The sequence below is a fragment of the Petaurus breviceps genome, unplaced genomic scaffold, assembly GCF_028583685.1.
Source record: "Petaurus breviceps papuanus isolate PSGF00001 unplaced genomic scaffold, PetGlider_PUasm1.0 90769, whole genome shotgun sequence".
Taxonomy (NCBI): Eukaryota; Metazoa; Chordata; class Mammalia; order Diprotodontia; family Petauridae; genus Petaurus; species Petaurus breviceps.
In genome coordinates this window covers 1,084,826-1,099,762 of record NW_027187341.1, presented here as the reverse complement: position 1 = coordinate 1,099,762, position 14,937 = coordinate 1,084,826, and the positions used below count along the sequence as shown (strand labels likewise).

The 14,937-nt window shown below is 35.2% G+C and overlaps 1 protein-coding gene across 2 annotated transcripts in view; it reads left to right on the top strand.

Annotated features, from left to right (window-relative positions):
• The window catches only part of TDRD3 (tudor domain containing 3), a 204,400-nt gene that overhangs the window by 87,292 nt on the left and 102,171 nt on the right, over positions 1 to 14,937 (top strand). For both annotated transcript variants that reach the window (XM_069068618.1, XM_069068617.1), the window contains exons 8-9: positions 1,480 to 1,620; positions 11,759 to 11,915. In XM_069068618.1, coding sequence (XP_068924719.1) covers positions 1,480 to 1,620; positions 11,759 to 11,915 — 298 coding nt within the window. The remainder of the gene's footprint in view (positions 1 to 1,479; positions 1,621 to 11,758; positions 11,916 to 14,937) is intronic.

Here is a 14,937-nt window from a genome sequence, read left to right as displayed (position 1 = left end):
TTATTATCTGAATATATTGGTTGAGCTTGACTTTAACTTGTAAAATTCAAGGTTTCATTTTTTAATAGGTACTAAATACCTGTAACGAAATGTATCCTTTTAAAATTAAGTTGTAAACAAAGGATAATTCTTGAATTTGTCTTAGCAATTAACTTGACTTTCTGTCTTTAGCCATAAAAAAAATGCATTGTGATATCTCAGTGATTAAAAAACTATATTCCTCACTTCCTTCTAACAAAGTCATTCCCATGGGCCTTGCTTCCTCTTAAGTTAACCCTATTCAAGCGTATGCTTAATCTGCAAAAAATATTATATTGGGTTTTATCTGTCATGACTAATCAGATTACTTTTCCTAAGTAAAGTGACCTTGATCATTAGTTTTAATGCATTTAATTTACTGTCACATGGGTTTTAATTAGAGAACTTTTTGGGTGGATTTAATGTTTTTGCTTAAATGTTGTGAGCTGGCAGTTCTTTAAAAAAATTTGTGGCCTTCTGATTTTAGCAGTTACAAGTTTATTCTGATCTGAAATAAAGTGTTCAATTGTGGGTTTTAAAAAATTACATAGAACATTGTCCATCTATCTCTACATCATCTGCTCATGCCTCTTCTATGACCATATCTATGCTTTAGTATTATCTTTAAATTTTTTTCTGTATTCCATCTGATTAAAAATAATTATCTCTGTTGTTTTCTGCTCCCATATTTGTCTATTGAATATTTTCTTATTGGGGGGAAAAAAGGGAATTTAAAATTATGTAGTAATTTTAAAAAATGTATATAAATTATTTACTTGGAATTATAAACTGATTATAGTATACTATATAGATGGTATAGTTTATAAAATATTATACTTGTAATGGGTATGCATACCATTCTTGGGTATGTATCATTCATTTCTCAGCTAGTCCTTTTCATATTCCTAATATCTCAATATTTTTTATTACATAAACAATGAAATAACAAAATATACAAGATTAAATGAGAGCATATTTCTTCAATAAGACCAGTGAAATTAGAAGAATGCATTTGTGTACTGCCTAAATGAATTTGTTCAGCTATTCAGCTTATATATACTATAAAATTTAAAACTTGACATTATTTGTAATTGTTAAAATGTTCACAAAACTTTCTTAAAGCACCTAACCAGCTTAATTTAGGGGCTATTTTATTTTTTTTCTTTATAGTTATGCATTTGCCTTTTTTTAGTGATTTGCCTGACAATAGCACATAACAATTAAAATTATGTAACATTTTAAAAAAATAGTCTAATCTAGACTTAAGAAGAGAAGGAACTTTGCCTAGTTAATTACTTTTTTAAAAATAGAAATTAACGTGTAAAATAGAACCATAGAAATTTACTTACTCCAGATTTATTGAATTCATTATAACTTAAGTACTTAATCTTTAAAGCTATTTTCATAAAATGTTCACTTAAATCTCATTTTTTTTCTTTTCTCCCTCCCCTTTAATTAAAGACCAAGACATTTGGAGGAGGTGGTGGTAATGCTAGAAGTAATCTCAACATGATTACGGGAGGGAATCGAAACAGGGAAGTTTTCCAGAAAGAAAAGACAACAAAACCTGAAGGAAAATATGAAGGTGTCTATCGAGAGCTGGTAAGTCAGAAGAAACACAAAAAAACTTGAATGTCTTTTGCTTTACAAGTAGATAAGAGCATTCAAAAATAAATTTCATTCAATTTTCTAAATGATTTTTTCCCTTTATACACACCTATAATTACTTCATTAATGGCAGTATTTAGAACATAATGGTCATATGCTGATATAACTCCAAAAAATTTTATTAAAAGATTACTAAAAATTTCACAAACATAAGTTAATCAATTTATTGGATTTCTTTTGTCTCGGTAATGTAATTGTGAAACTAATTAAAAAAGTATTTTTTTTTTTAAGTTCTTGTACTTCTAAGTAAAATAGGATTAGAACTTTACCAGTATTTTTATTATAGGGAACTTCTAAGTAAGAAAATTCCCTCTACTGATGCAGGTTGGCACCATAAGTGGAACTGAAAAATGATTCTTGTGGAATGTGGGACTTTATTTGACACTTGAAGAAAGCCAGGGAAGCAAGAGGTAGAGAGATGAGGTGAGGGAGAATTCCAGACATAAGGGACAGCAAATGAAAATATTTTGTTGAGAAACAACAAAGAATCTACTGTCAATGGATTATAGAATATCCTGAGGAGAGTAAGGTAGGAAGGAGCCAGCTTATGAAGTGCTTTGAAAGTGAAACAGAAGATTTTGTATATTTGATCATGGAGGCAATAGGGAGCCACTTGAGTTTATTGAATGGAGGTTTGCGGGACAGGGGAGAATGAAATGGTCAGATCTACTCTTTAGGAAGATAACTCTTACAGCTGAGTAAAGACTTGAGACAGGGAGACCAACCAGAAGGCTATTGTAGTTGTCTAGGTGTGAGGTAATAGGGACTGCATGAGGGTGTTGGCAATGTCAGAGTAGAGAATGGCGTATATATGGGAGATGTTATGAAGATTAAATTGACAGACCATGGAAATATTTTGGATATGGTGTGCTAAATAGGGGAGTTTAAGATGATACCTAGATTGCAAGCCATAGTTATTGGGACAGTGGTGGTGTCCTTAACAGTTAAGGAAGAGGTGACTGTTTTAGGGGAAAGTTTATGAGTAAAGTTTTGAACAGTTTAAAATATCCACCAGGCAACCAGCTCAATATGTCCCGTAGGCATTTGGAAATGGGACACTGGAGGTCAGGAAAGAGGATGGAACTGGATAAGGAGATAAGAGATTTGGATTCATATAGCTAACAGGATTGCCAAGAGAAATAATATAATGAGAAAAGAGAAGAGACCCCAAGACAGAGCTTTGGGGAACACTCATGTTTAGTGGGTGTAATCTGGATAAAAATCTAGGAAAGGAGTCTGAGCAAGAATGATCAGACAGGTGTAAGAAGAACCAGGTGAGAGTAGTGTCATGAAAATCTAAAAAGAAGAAAGTAACAAGAAGAGGGTGATTAACATTCTCAGAGAATACAGAGAAGTCAAGAAAGATAAGGATCTATAGCTATTCCTAAAGACATTTCTGTTTTTTTAAGCATTTAATTTTTATTTTTTCCTAAATACATGTAAACCAAAAATTTTAACATTTGTTTTCTAAAAAATTTGAGTTCCAGATTCTTTCTTTCTTACCCTCAACAAGGCAATCATTTTGATATAGATTATATGTCTGTAGTCATACAAATCATTTCCATACTGGCCATGTTGCAAAAGAAAACACAGAACAAAAAAATGAGAATTAGAAAGAAAGTAAAATAAGTATGTTTCATTCTGTATTCAGATACCATTAGTTCTTTCTCGAGTTCAATAACATTTTTCATCATACATCATTTAGAATTGCTTTGAATCGTTGTATTGCTGAGAATAGTTAAGTTATTCACAGTTGATTGTTATACAGTATTGTTGTTATTGTGTACAATGTTCTCCTGCTTCTGCTTGTTTCACTTTGTTCATGTCAGTCTTTGTAAGTTTTTCTGAAAGCATACTGCTCATCATTTCTCATAGCACAATAGTGTTCCATCACAGTTATATATCATAATTTGGAGTTCCAAATTGCTCTTCAGAATGGTTAGATCAGTTCACATCTCTACCAACAGTTAATTAATGTCCCTATTTTTCTACGTCCCCTCCAAAATTTGTCTTTTTCCTTTTCTGTTATATTATCCAATCTGACAGGTGTGAGGTGTGGTACCTCAAAATTGTTTTAATTTGCATTACTCTGACAAAGAGTGATTTAGAGCATTTTTTTAAAGCTAAAATAGATTTTTTTGATAAAATATTTTTTTCGACTTATTTTCAACATTCACTTCCATAAAGTTTTAAATTTTCTCTCCCTCCTTCCCCAAGACAACATGCAGTCTGATATGGGCTCTACACATACATTCTTATTAAACACATTTTCACATTAGTCATGTTGCATAGAAGAATTATAATGAAGTGGCGAAACCATAAAAAAGGAAAACAAAACAAAATAAAACAAAAAGAAAATAGTCTGCTCCGTTCTGCATTCCAACTCCATAGTTCTTTCTCTGGATGTGGATGACATTTTTCATCATGAGTCCTTTGGAATTGTTTTAGATCCTTGCATTACTGCGAAGGGCTAAGTCTATCAAAATAAGTCATTGCACACTGTGTCTGTTTCTGTGAACTGTGTTCTCCTGGTTCTGTAGAGCATTTTTTCATGTCTATAGATAGTTTTTATTTCTTCTTCTAAAAATTGCCTATTCATATCCTTTGACCATTTATCAATTGGGGAATGACTTGTATTCTTATAAATTTTACTCAGTTCTCTATATATTTGAGAAATGAGGCCTTTATTAGAGAAACTTACTGCAAAATTTTTTTCCATTTCCAATTTTTCTTATCTCGGCTGCATTGGTTTAGTTTTTGCAAACTTTTTCAATTTGATGTAATCAAAATAATCCATTTTCTTTCCTATAATGCTCGCTGTCTCTTGTTTGGTCATAAATCTTCCCCTTATCCATAAATCTTGATAGGAAAAATGTTCCATGCTTCCTCAATTTGTTTATTGATACCACCCTTCATGTCTAAATCATCCATTTTGGCCATATCTCAGTATATGATGTGAGCGGTTAGCTCTATACTTAAGTAATGCCAAATTGCTTTCCAGTTTTCCCAGCAGTTTTTGTTTTGTTTTTGTTTTGCACTGAGTATGGTGATTTTATTGATGGCACACAATTTGGGACTATGATTCTCCCTCCCACTACAGAGGTACTTTGGGGCAAAGATGTGAATGGGGTATGGGATTTCCAGTATAGGAAGGTAATATAGGGATGTGGTGTCTCCAGTGGGGGATGCCCCTGTTTTGGTTGAGGATGAAGAGTCATAGCTTTCCACTTCTCTCTTTGGAGGCCATGAAGACCTTGAGGTCTACTATATAGTTCCTATAACCAAACTCATTTTCATACCAGGAAATGAGCTTGAAAAAGTGGTCTTTGAGGGTGATTCCAGTGCCAGCATCAAAGGTAGAAGAGTGAGTATCACTGATAAAGTCACAGGATACAACCTGGTCTTCTGAGTAGTCCAAGATATCCTTCAAGGGTACCTTTGATACTTGCTTCACCACTTTCTTGGTATTCTGTTTGACAAATTTCTCCAGATGGCAGGTCAGATCCACAACAGATATGTCGGGAGTAGAAACACAATGCCATGCCTGTAAGCTTCCCATTTAGCTCAGACCTTGCTTATAGCTTTAATGGCCCCAGTGGAAGTAGGAATGATGTTTTGGGCAGCACCATGCCCATCACACCACAGTGTCCCACAGGGAATACTGTCTTCTGAGTAGTAGCCATGTAATGGAGTGTGATCATGAGTCCTTCCACAATGCCAGAGTTGTCATGAATGACCTTGGCCAAGGGAACCAGACATTTGATAGCGCAGGAGACATTGCTGACAATGTTAAGAGAATGATTGTATTTCTCATAGTTCCCATTCTGAACATAGGGGCATCAGCAGAATGGGAAGAGATAATGACTCACTTGGCTCAACCTTTCAAGTGAGCCTTGGTCTTTTCCATGATGTTAATGTACAACATACTTGACTCCATGGTATCACCATTTAATATTGGTGGGATCCTGCTCCTGGAACATAGTAGTGACTTTTCCATTGAACACAAATCATCCTATCATAGTCATCCCACACCCATGCCCTATGTCTATTTATACTTCTTCTAATTGCTCTAATAATGATAAAAATTCTTAGGAGTTAAGATTATTATTTTCCCATATAGGAATATAAACATTTTAACCTTATTGATTCCCTTATAATTTTTCTTTCATGTTTACCTTTTTATGCTTCTCTTGAGTCTTATATTTGAAAGTCAGATTTTCTATTCAGCTCTGGTCTTTTCATCAGGAATGCTTGAAAGTCCTCTGTTTCACTGAATGTCCATTTTTTCCCCTGAAGGATTATGCTTAGTTTTACTGGATAGGTTATTTTTATTTATAATACTAGTTCCTTTGCCTTCCACAATATCATAATCGTAACCCTTTTATCTTTTAATGTGGAAGCTGCTAAAACTTGTGGGGTCCTGACCATGACTCCACAGTATTTGAATTGTTTCTTTCTGGTTCCTTTTAGTATTTTCTCCTTGACTTGGGAGCTCTGGAATTTGGCAGTAACATTCCTGGGAGTTTTCATTATGGGATCTCTTTCAGGAGGTCATTGGTTAATTCTTTCAGTTTCTATTTTACTTTCCGGTTATAGGATATCAGAGTAGTTTTCCTTGATAATTTCTTGAAGTGTGATGTCTAGGCTGTTTTTGATCATGGCTTTCAATTAGTCTAGTAATTCTTAAATGATCTCTCCTGGATCTGTTTTCCAGGTCAGTTGTTTTTCCAATGAAATATTTCACATTTTCTTCTATTTTTTCATTATTTCGATATTGTTGTTTCTTGGTGTCTAATGAAGTCATTAGTTTCCATTTGCCTGATCCTAAATTTTAAGGAATTATTTTCTTCAGTGAGCTTTTGTACCTTGTTTTCCATTTGGCCAATTCTATTTCTTAAGGAATTCTTATCTTAAGTGAATTTTTCTACCTTTTTTTTCCCCATTTGTCCAGTTCTTTTTTTTAAGGTGTTTTATCTCTTCAGTGAATTTTTGTCCCTCTTTTACCATTTGATCAATTCTTTTTTTTAAAGTGTTTTTTCCATTAGTTTTTTTTGTCTTCTTTTACCAAGCTGTTGACTGACTTTTCATAATGTTCTTTCATCACAGTCATTTCTTTTCCCAATTTTTCCTTTCTCTTATTTGATTTTAAAAATTCTTTTTGTTGGGGTGGCCAGGTAGCACAGCGAGTAAGAGCACCGGCTCCAGTGTTGGGATGACCTGGAGATTGAATCCTGGGCTCAGACACTTAGCACCCACCCAGAAACACCTGGCCGTGTAACCTTGAGCAAGTTAACCCCAATTGCTTAGGGGCGGCCAGGTGGCTCAGCGAGTAAGAGCACTGGCTCCAGTGTCGGGATGACCTGGAGATCGAATCCCGGGCTCAGACACTCAGCACCACACCCAGAAATAACTGGCTGTGTAACCTTGAGCAAGTTACTTAACCTCGATTGCTTTTAAAAAAAAAAATTCTTTTTGTTACAGGAATGCACAAATATAACCTATATCTGATTGCTTACCTTCTAAGAAAGTGGAGAGAGAGGGATAGAATTTGGAACTCAAAACATTAAAAAAAAGGTTAAAATTTGTTTAGCATGTAATTGGGGAAAAGTAAAAAATATTTTTAAAAAATCATTTTTGAGTTCTGGGAATTCTTTTGGGGCCTGTGACCAATTCACATTTTTCTTTGAAGCTTTTCATGTAGCTAGCTTGCTTTAGCATTATTGTCTTCTGGGTTTGTATCTTGATCTTCCCTGTCTCCACAGTAACTTTCTATAGTCAGGTTTGTTTTTGTTATTTGTTCATTTTTCTAGCCTATTTCTTGACTCTTAAATGTATTTTACAATTAGGCTCTGTTCTCAGATTAGAGGGGGCACTGTCCCAAGTTTCTGGACTTTCTTGCTGCTATTTTCAGTTAGCTCTGGAGGACTGTAGGTTTTTGGTTCTTCTAAGGTAGTTGTGATCACTGCTTTCTTGGCCTGTTCTCTGGTGTTTACCTGGGAAGGAATCTTGTTCCTCTGTAGCCGCCAGCACTAGCACTCCTCCTGACTTTGGGACTGGACCAGGTTCCTTCACTCTTTCAGTCTTAATCGCTAGTGCTTGCCTCTCTCTTGGACTTGAGGCTAGTATCCCGACTCCTCTGTGGGTGACCATAAGCACACCTCTTCTCCCTGGAACCACAGTCCAGGCCTTTGTTTCTCTGCAGCAGCAAATATTATCACTCTTTTTGGCCCTGGGACTATGACTTGGAACTGTGTATGGGCAATGCTATGGCATCCTGAACATAGTGCTAGCAAAGAGCCCCTGCTATCTCCTTCCAGGCATTTGCCTGCCTCCACCATGGACTATGGGCTGAGAGCTCCAGAACCTGCTTCTGTGGCCAACTCAGGCCCCCTCAAGGCATGGGGCCACTACCCTGGCGAGATGGCCTTTCCTGCTGACCTCCAAGTTGTCTTGGGCAGGCCCTTTTGTTGGTTCTGCCACTCTAGAAATCAAGTTAATACATGATTTTACAATTGTTTGGAGGGGAATTTGAGAGATGTTGGCTCAGCGCATTTGTACTCTGTTATCTTAGCTCTACCTCCTTCCTTAGAGATATTCTTTAGGAATATCTATTTGAACCAAAAAAAAAATCTCAATTTGAATAAAAAATATTATTTTCAGGACATTACCTTCCAAATTTATGGAAAAGTAGCTAGTACTCAATGTTGTAATGATTAAAAACATAGCCTTCTACATACTTTTCTTTTGATAAAGTAATTTTTCCTACTTAGGCTTTGAGCCTACTAAATAAACCAGGGAAGCAGGTTGAAATAATTTAAATTTAAGCATTGAATGTATACAGCCTTCATTTATCTTTACCTGTAAGCACTAGGTTTGCCACTAACCATTCAGGTAGCAAGTCTGCTGCCCTCTGCCATTAGTAGGAAAATCACCTGATTTATTTTTAAAAAAAGTTAGTGGAAATGTAGGTGTCTTAGATAACTCTGAAATCATTCATTTTTCTCTTTCAAAAAAGTTTAAGGCTTTTAAAAAAATTCACGTAAGCTATAAAATATGTTGCTGTAAGAACTCATTTTAATTCAACAAACATTGTGTTACATGCTAGAGTACAAAGTGAGATAAGATTTAGATTATGATATATAGATATGATATAGATTAGATATGCTATAGAACCTGCTATCAAGAAGTTGTATTCTCTTAAAATACTATTGCAAAATAGTTCATAAGTATCAGTTAAGTAAAAATAGTGTTTTCTGTGGTTTGAGAGGGGAAATGTCACTGATGACCGACAAGGTAAAGAAGTCTATTGGAGGAGGTGGGATTTAGACTTTAAAGAACAGGTAAGAATTCATCAGGCAAAAAACCATAGTGGGAGAGGTGGAAATAGGGAATCACATAAATTGTATCAACAAAGAGATAGCAGTCCAGTTCAGCTGGAGCATAGATTGTGTGGAAGGAAATAATATGAAATAAGGCTACGAGTTAAAATATTACCTGATCTTAGAGGACCTATGGATTCTAGACAGAGAAGTTTGACCTTTATCCAGTGTGCAATAGGGAGAAATTGAGGAATTTTGAATGGAAGTGACTTGATTATATCTGTGCATAAGGAAGATCAATTTTATAGAAGTGTGAAGGACATTTTAGATTCAGGAGAGAAGAAGGAGGAATACACATTAGGATGGTTTTGTAGTAGTTCAAGTGAATACTAATGAATGTCTATGCTAAGGTAATGACTGTGGAAGGGGAGAAATGTGAAGGATATTGTGGAGGTATAATTGATAGGACTTAGAACTATATGAGCAGTGAAGGAGAGAGGAGTACTACTACACCAAGATTTAAAATATAGAGATGGGATAAATGGAGGAGTTACCAGCAGAAAATCAAGTCAGAGGAGGTGAATCTTTTGGAGACAAGATCATAAACTCAGTTTTGGACATATTGTATATTATAGTTAGTGTTGTTTAGTCAATTACTAGAGTACTCATCTTGCTTTAAAATGTGAAAGATTTGTATAATTTCATATTTAAAATTTATTTTCCAAGTATATTTCAAACTATTACATTCTGTTTGGTAGGACTTCTAACAGTAAATATTAGTATCAGAAATGACAACACTTTAAAATAATTTGAGCACCATAGTGTGTGTAAAAAAAAAAACTTCAAGTTTTCTTTTTGTGTCTTTCACATAGTATTTATGATGACAAGTTATTCCTGATATATTAGTTATTAGACTGAATGAAATATTTGTCACTTTTACATTTACCAAATGTAAAATTTACTACAAGGTAAGATACTTTTGTAATATTTATGAATTCTAGAGTGAATTTATATTATAGTTCTTACATAATTCATTTCACTGATCCAGGTATTCTTTTGAAGGACCTGTAAGGTCTCTTTGTACTTCAGGGATTGTTTAAGATAAGTGCCTACTTGAACTGTTATCAATTAATATTAATAAGTATTCATGGAACTTAAGAGTCTGGTGGTGAGTTCTAACCTTACAAAGCAGCATTAACCTACAGGCCCAGTATCTACAACTGTTAGGCATAAGAGAAGTCAGTTTGTGGAACTCTTAACACTTTTTTGGAGGCATGCTTTGGGGGCCTGTGTTATGAGATGCATTAGAAGTGGTGGTATAAAAGTTGCAGGGGAAAAAAAAGATGCAGGAAGCATGGTGGTGTAGTGGATAGAGTGCCAGGCCTGGAGCCAGGAAGACTCTTCTTTCTGATCTGAGATCTGGCCTCAGACACTTACTAGCTGTGTCCCTCTAAGCAAGTTACTTAACCCCATTTGCCTCAGTTTTCTCATCTGGAAAATGAGGTAGAGAAGGAAATGGCAACCCACTCCAGTATCTTTGACAAGAAAACTCCAAATTGTGTCAAGAAGAATCACACAAGAGTGAAAAAACTACCAAACATCAACAGCATAAAAGGTGGAACTAATGTGACCTGAGGGTGTATCTTAGTAGGAAAATCAGGAGCCAGCAAATAAAATGATGTTTTCATTGTTGTTATTTATATACTTGCTAAATAGAAGAACTCAGGTGATTTGAGTGAGCACAATGAGTAGATAAAAGTAAACTCCTGCTGTGAACAAACCTGAGTGCTGTTGGTCATTGATCTCTGTTGTACCTGCTTCACTAAGTAAGGATATTATAACATCTATTGGTGCTATTACAACATCTATTGGTGGTGTTTTGCAACTAGAGTTTGTCAGTTTTGGATATGGTGATATCTAAGTGAAACTAACTTGCATGGGTTAGAAGAAATTCTAAGTGATTTATTCCTTGAAACTCTTTAGGTTGAGTGCTTGGGTCAAGCCAAATAAGTCTTGTTTTCTTTTATCCTTGTTTTCTGCCCTAACTCCCAACCAAAAAATTCCAGTCCCTTTATGGCATTTATTTTTTCTCCAACGTCATCCCTGCTCCATGTAGTGAATTGATAGTGAATCAAACTGATTATGCATAGGGAAATTTCTGTGTAGCCACTGTCTGGAGCAACCTTTATGAATTGTTTTTCCTTTGTTCCAGAGATTTTGAAATGACTATAATAGAGGAATGTGTAGTGTGAAACCCATAATACAGGCGGGAGAAAAATATAAAAAATTCAGGTGGAATTGGTTGCAAGCAAATGTGAAGAGGGACAAAAGAATACAAAACAAAGCAACTTTAAATTTTTTTTGAGTTGTTGCTTCCATGTGTGACACACCTCTGTTTTCTGGTGGAATTTTCTGGTGGAAAATAGGATTATTTACTTTCTAGGCTGGATGAAGAAGTATAAATGATGGCACATAGATTGTTTATTAAGTAATGTTCTGTTCATTGTCCAAAATATATCTAAATTAGACATGCTGACATTTTTTTTTCAATGCTGACATTACTTTTTTGTGTGAAACAAGTGCTTACTATTCCATGAGTTACAGTAAATATTTTAGAAATAACTTTTTGTGAATATTTTTCAGCCTGAAATAGAATTTTTCATTAGATATTAGTGTTAAAATCATGTCATGCTTTTTTATAGAATTGAAATTTTAATTTACTATTGCTTCTTTGTATATTTTTTTCATTCTAGGTTGATGAAAAGGCTCTGAAGCACATAACAGAAATGGGCTTCAGTAAAGAAGCATCCAGGCAGGCCCTTATGGATAATGGCAATAACTTAGAAGCAGCATTAAATGTTCTTCTCAACAGCAATAAGCAGAAACCTGTTTTGGGTCCACCAGTGAGAGGTATTATTTTTATGAAGCAATTTATCAGATCATGCTGTTTCTTTTTCAGAGGAATATACTGTATTTAAGAAGTTAGAAATTTACTTTTCCTTTCAGTCTCAGAGGATGTCTTCTTCCTTTTCATCAGTACCCTTAATCAGATCTGTTGGACTGAAATCATCTAATTCTCCTATTGGACTATTCCTCAGGCTTGTAGAACCTCCACAAGACCTGCCCTGGGAACAGTAATATGTGAGAGCGATGCTGTATTGACCAATTCTACCTAATGGTTTAACAACAGCACCACCAGCTGCTTTGATGATAAGTGGTCACTCAGTAGGAGAGACTTTCTTGACCCCAGGCTCCTGTTATTTGAAGAGGTTATGTGGGATATTGACAGGCATCTTAGATTTGAATTTTGGGTTTCAGAATCATTGGCTCTATGCCTTCACTTCTTTGGGCCCATTGTTCATTTGTAAAATGATGGGATTGGACCTGATGCTTTGTAGGATCTCTTCTAGCTCTGACTTTATGACACATGTCAAATACATCTTGTGTGCACTAGTAGGAAATAAATAAAAGGAGAGAGATATATTGGGAAGTAGCAAGGTAAGAACAGAAAAAAACCCTCCAACAATAATAGATGATATAGCTTGTTCTGGGGTGCTATCTTTAATCTGTCCAGAGAAAAAAACAGTGGGAGGAAATCATAATTCTAGGGTCATAGATTTAGAGCTGGGATTGACCATAGAGGGCAGGTAATTCAACCTCTCCACATCATGACTTACAAATGAAGAATAGGCCAAGAGGTTAAGTGACTACCCATAGTCACATAGGTAAGTTGAGAATTGAATCCTGGGTATTTTACTCTAAAGCCAGTGTTCTTTCCGCTCTACGGTTCTGACTCTCTTAAGACAGTCTACCAATCATATGCTTCCTTTTTATCCTTTTTACTTGTCAGCTACCATCTTCCTTATAACATTAAAAGTTTATACTAAAATTCACTGTTGGACTTTACTCAGACTTTATCTCTATGAATAGGCTTGAGAAGAAGGGCCACTATTTGACTCACTTTTATTTCACATACTTTCTTGTAATGAGGCATTATCTTAACCCACTCGATGCCCATCAGCTTTTTTTCAGGGCTTTTGTTTTATATGTAAGATCCAAATAGGCTAAATTCCTTTTTTTTTTTTTTAATATAATGCACTGTCACTTTTCAGCTCCTAAAATATCTTGTTTTCACATTACTTCTTCCCTCAGTTAACATCTGAATATTTCTCTTAACTCCTCCCTTCTTCCCTCAAACATACCCCCATTTCTCTTAGAAAAAAAAAAAGTTGCTCATCCCTGCTGCCCATTATAGCTTTCTGTTTCCTTTGACTACCATACTTCTTTAAAGGATTGGTATCTGTCTTTATTTCTTACCTAGCCATTTCCTTCTTAATCACTTACAAATACTTTCACTTCTCTATTTTGTTGAAATCTCTTTGAATCTCATTGAAAGCTTCTCAGTGACCTCAGATAAGTGTATTCCTAGATCTTTTCTGAATCTTTATTTTTCTTGCCCTTTCTGCAAAACTGACACGAGCATTCCTACCATTCTTAAAACTTGCTCTTTTTTTACTTGACTTCATACTATTCTACCCATTTTTTACCCAATTCTCATTTTATCCCTCCGACTGCTCTTTTTCTGCATCTTCCTCTCTGTTCTTTTCCTCTCCCTATCTATGGGATGTCCAGTGGATTCACTTCTCTTCCTCTTTCTCTCTAGCTTTTCTCCTTTAGAAAACTCACTTTCGTGGTGGCTAGGTGGCGCAGTGAATAGAACACTGGCCCTGGAATCAGGAGGACCTGAGTTCACATCCAGCCTTAGACACTTAACACAGAAACTAGCTGTGTGACCTTGGGCAAGTCACTTAACCCCAATTGCCCTTCCTTCCCCCCCTCCAAAAAGCAAAAAAAAAGAAAACTCACCTTCTCTCCCCTTTACATTGATGACTCCCATATTCAAATAGTCCTGTCTTTTACTTGGTTCTATGTCTCCAACTAGATATTTCCCTGTAGATATCCTACTACTGTCACACTGAACTTGGCATATCCAAAATTAATCTTTATTTCCTCCAGAAATCAGCTCTCTTTCAGTACTTCCACTGATGTCATCCCTGTCAGAAAAATTAAAAACCTTAGAATCTTCTTTGACTCATCCTGCTGTTTTAGCCCCTTCCTTATAGTAGTCACAATTGACTGTCTCTTTCCATTCTTATTTCATTTTAGTTAGTGAGTTCTCCATACTATCCCACAAACAGCTTGTGCTGATTCTTAACGATGTTGTCATCAGCAATGCCTTTTTATTTTCCTTTTACTTGTCCTGTCTGTCATTCATGCTTCAACTCCAATTCCAGCAATTCCTTTAAGATGTATGTAACAACTACAGAACTCATTTTGTTTTCTTTTTTCTGAACTTAGTTCATCTAGACTGTTCCTTATACATTAGTCTACTGATTTTCTAGCACAGGAGGGCATGCCTGAGTTTGAGTCTTGCCTTGCATAACCTTTGAGAACATAGTTTCTTTCTACCCCACAATGAGGCACCATATTAGAAATCGGTAAATAACAATAATAGTAACAATAATTATTATTATTGCAAACAACCTAGTTGTATCAATAAATTTCTTGATTCTTGAGACCATATGCTTTTTAAAAATTTACACCAGAACTCAAATATAGAATAGAGAAAAGAAAAAGAAACATGTCATAAACTTAAATATTGAAACTTAAAATACAAAGTAAGAAAAAATAAAACATATCATGTACATAGCAGAACATAAGAAAGGATTCAAAATATATAGCAATAAATTTTCATTTTGCAAAAGCCTGTATGATAAATATCACACCTTATATTGAGAGCTGTCCATCTTTTCTTTGCTTCTTTTATAAGTTTTCTTTTGTTCTCTGCTGTGCACTTTCTTCATTGTTCTTTTTTCCCCCTTCCTCCTACCTTTTCCCCCAAAGGCTACAATTAAGTGTGGATATATTTGTA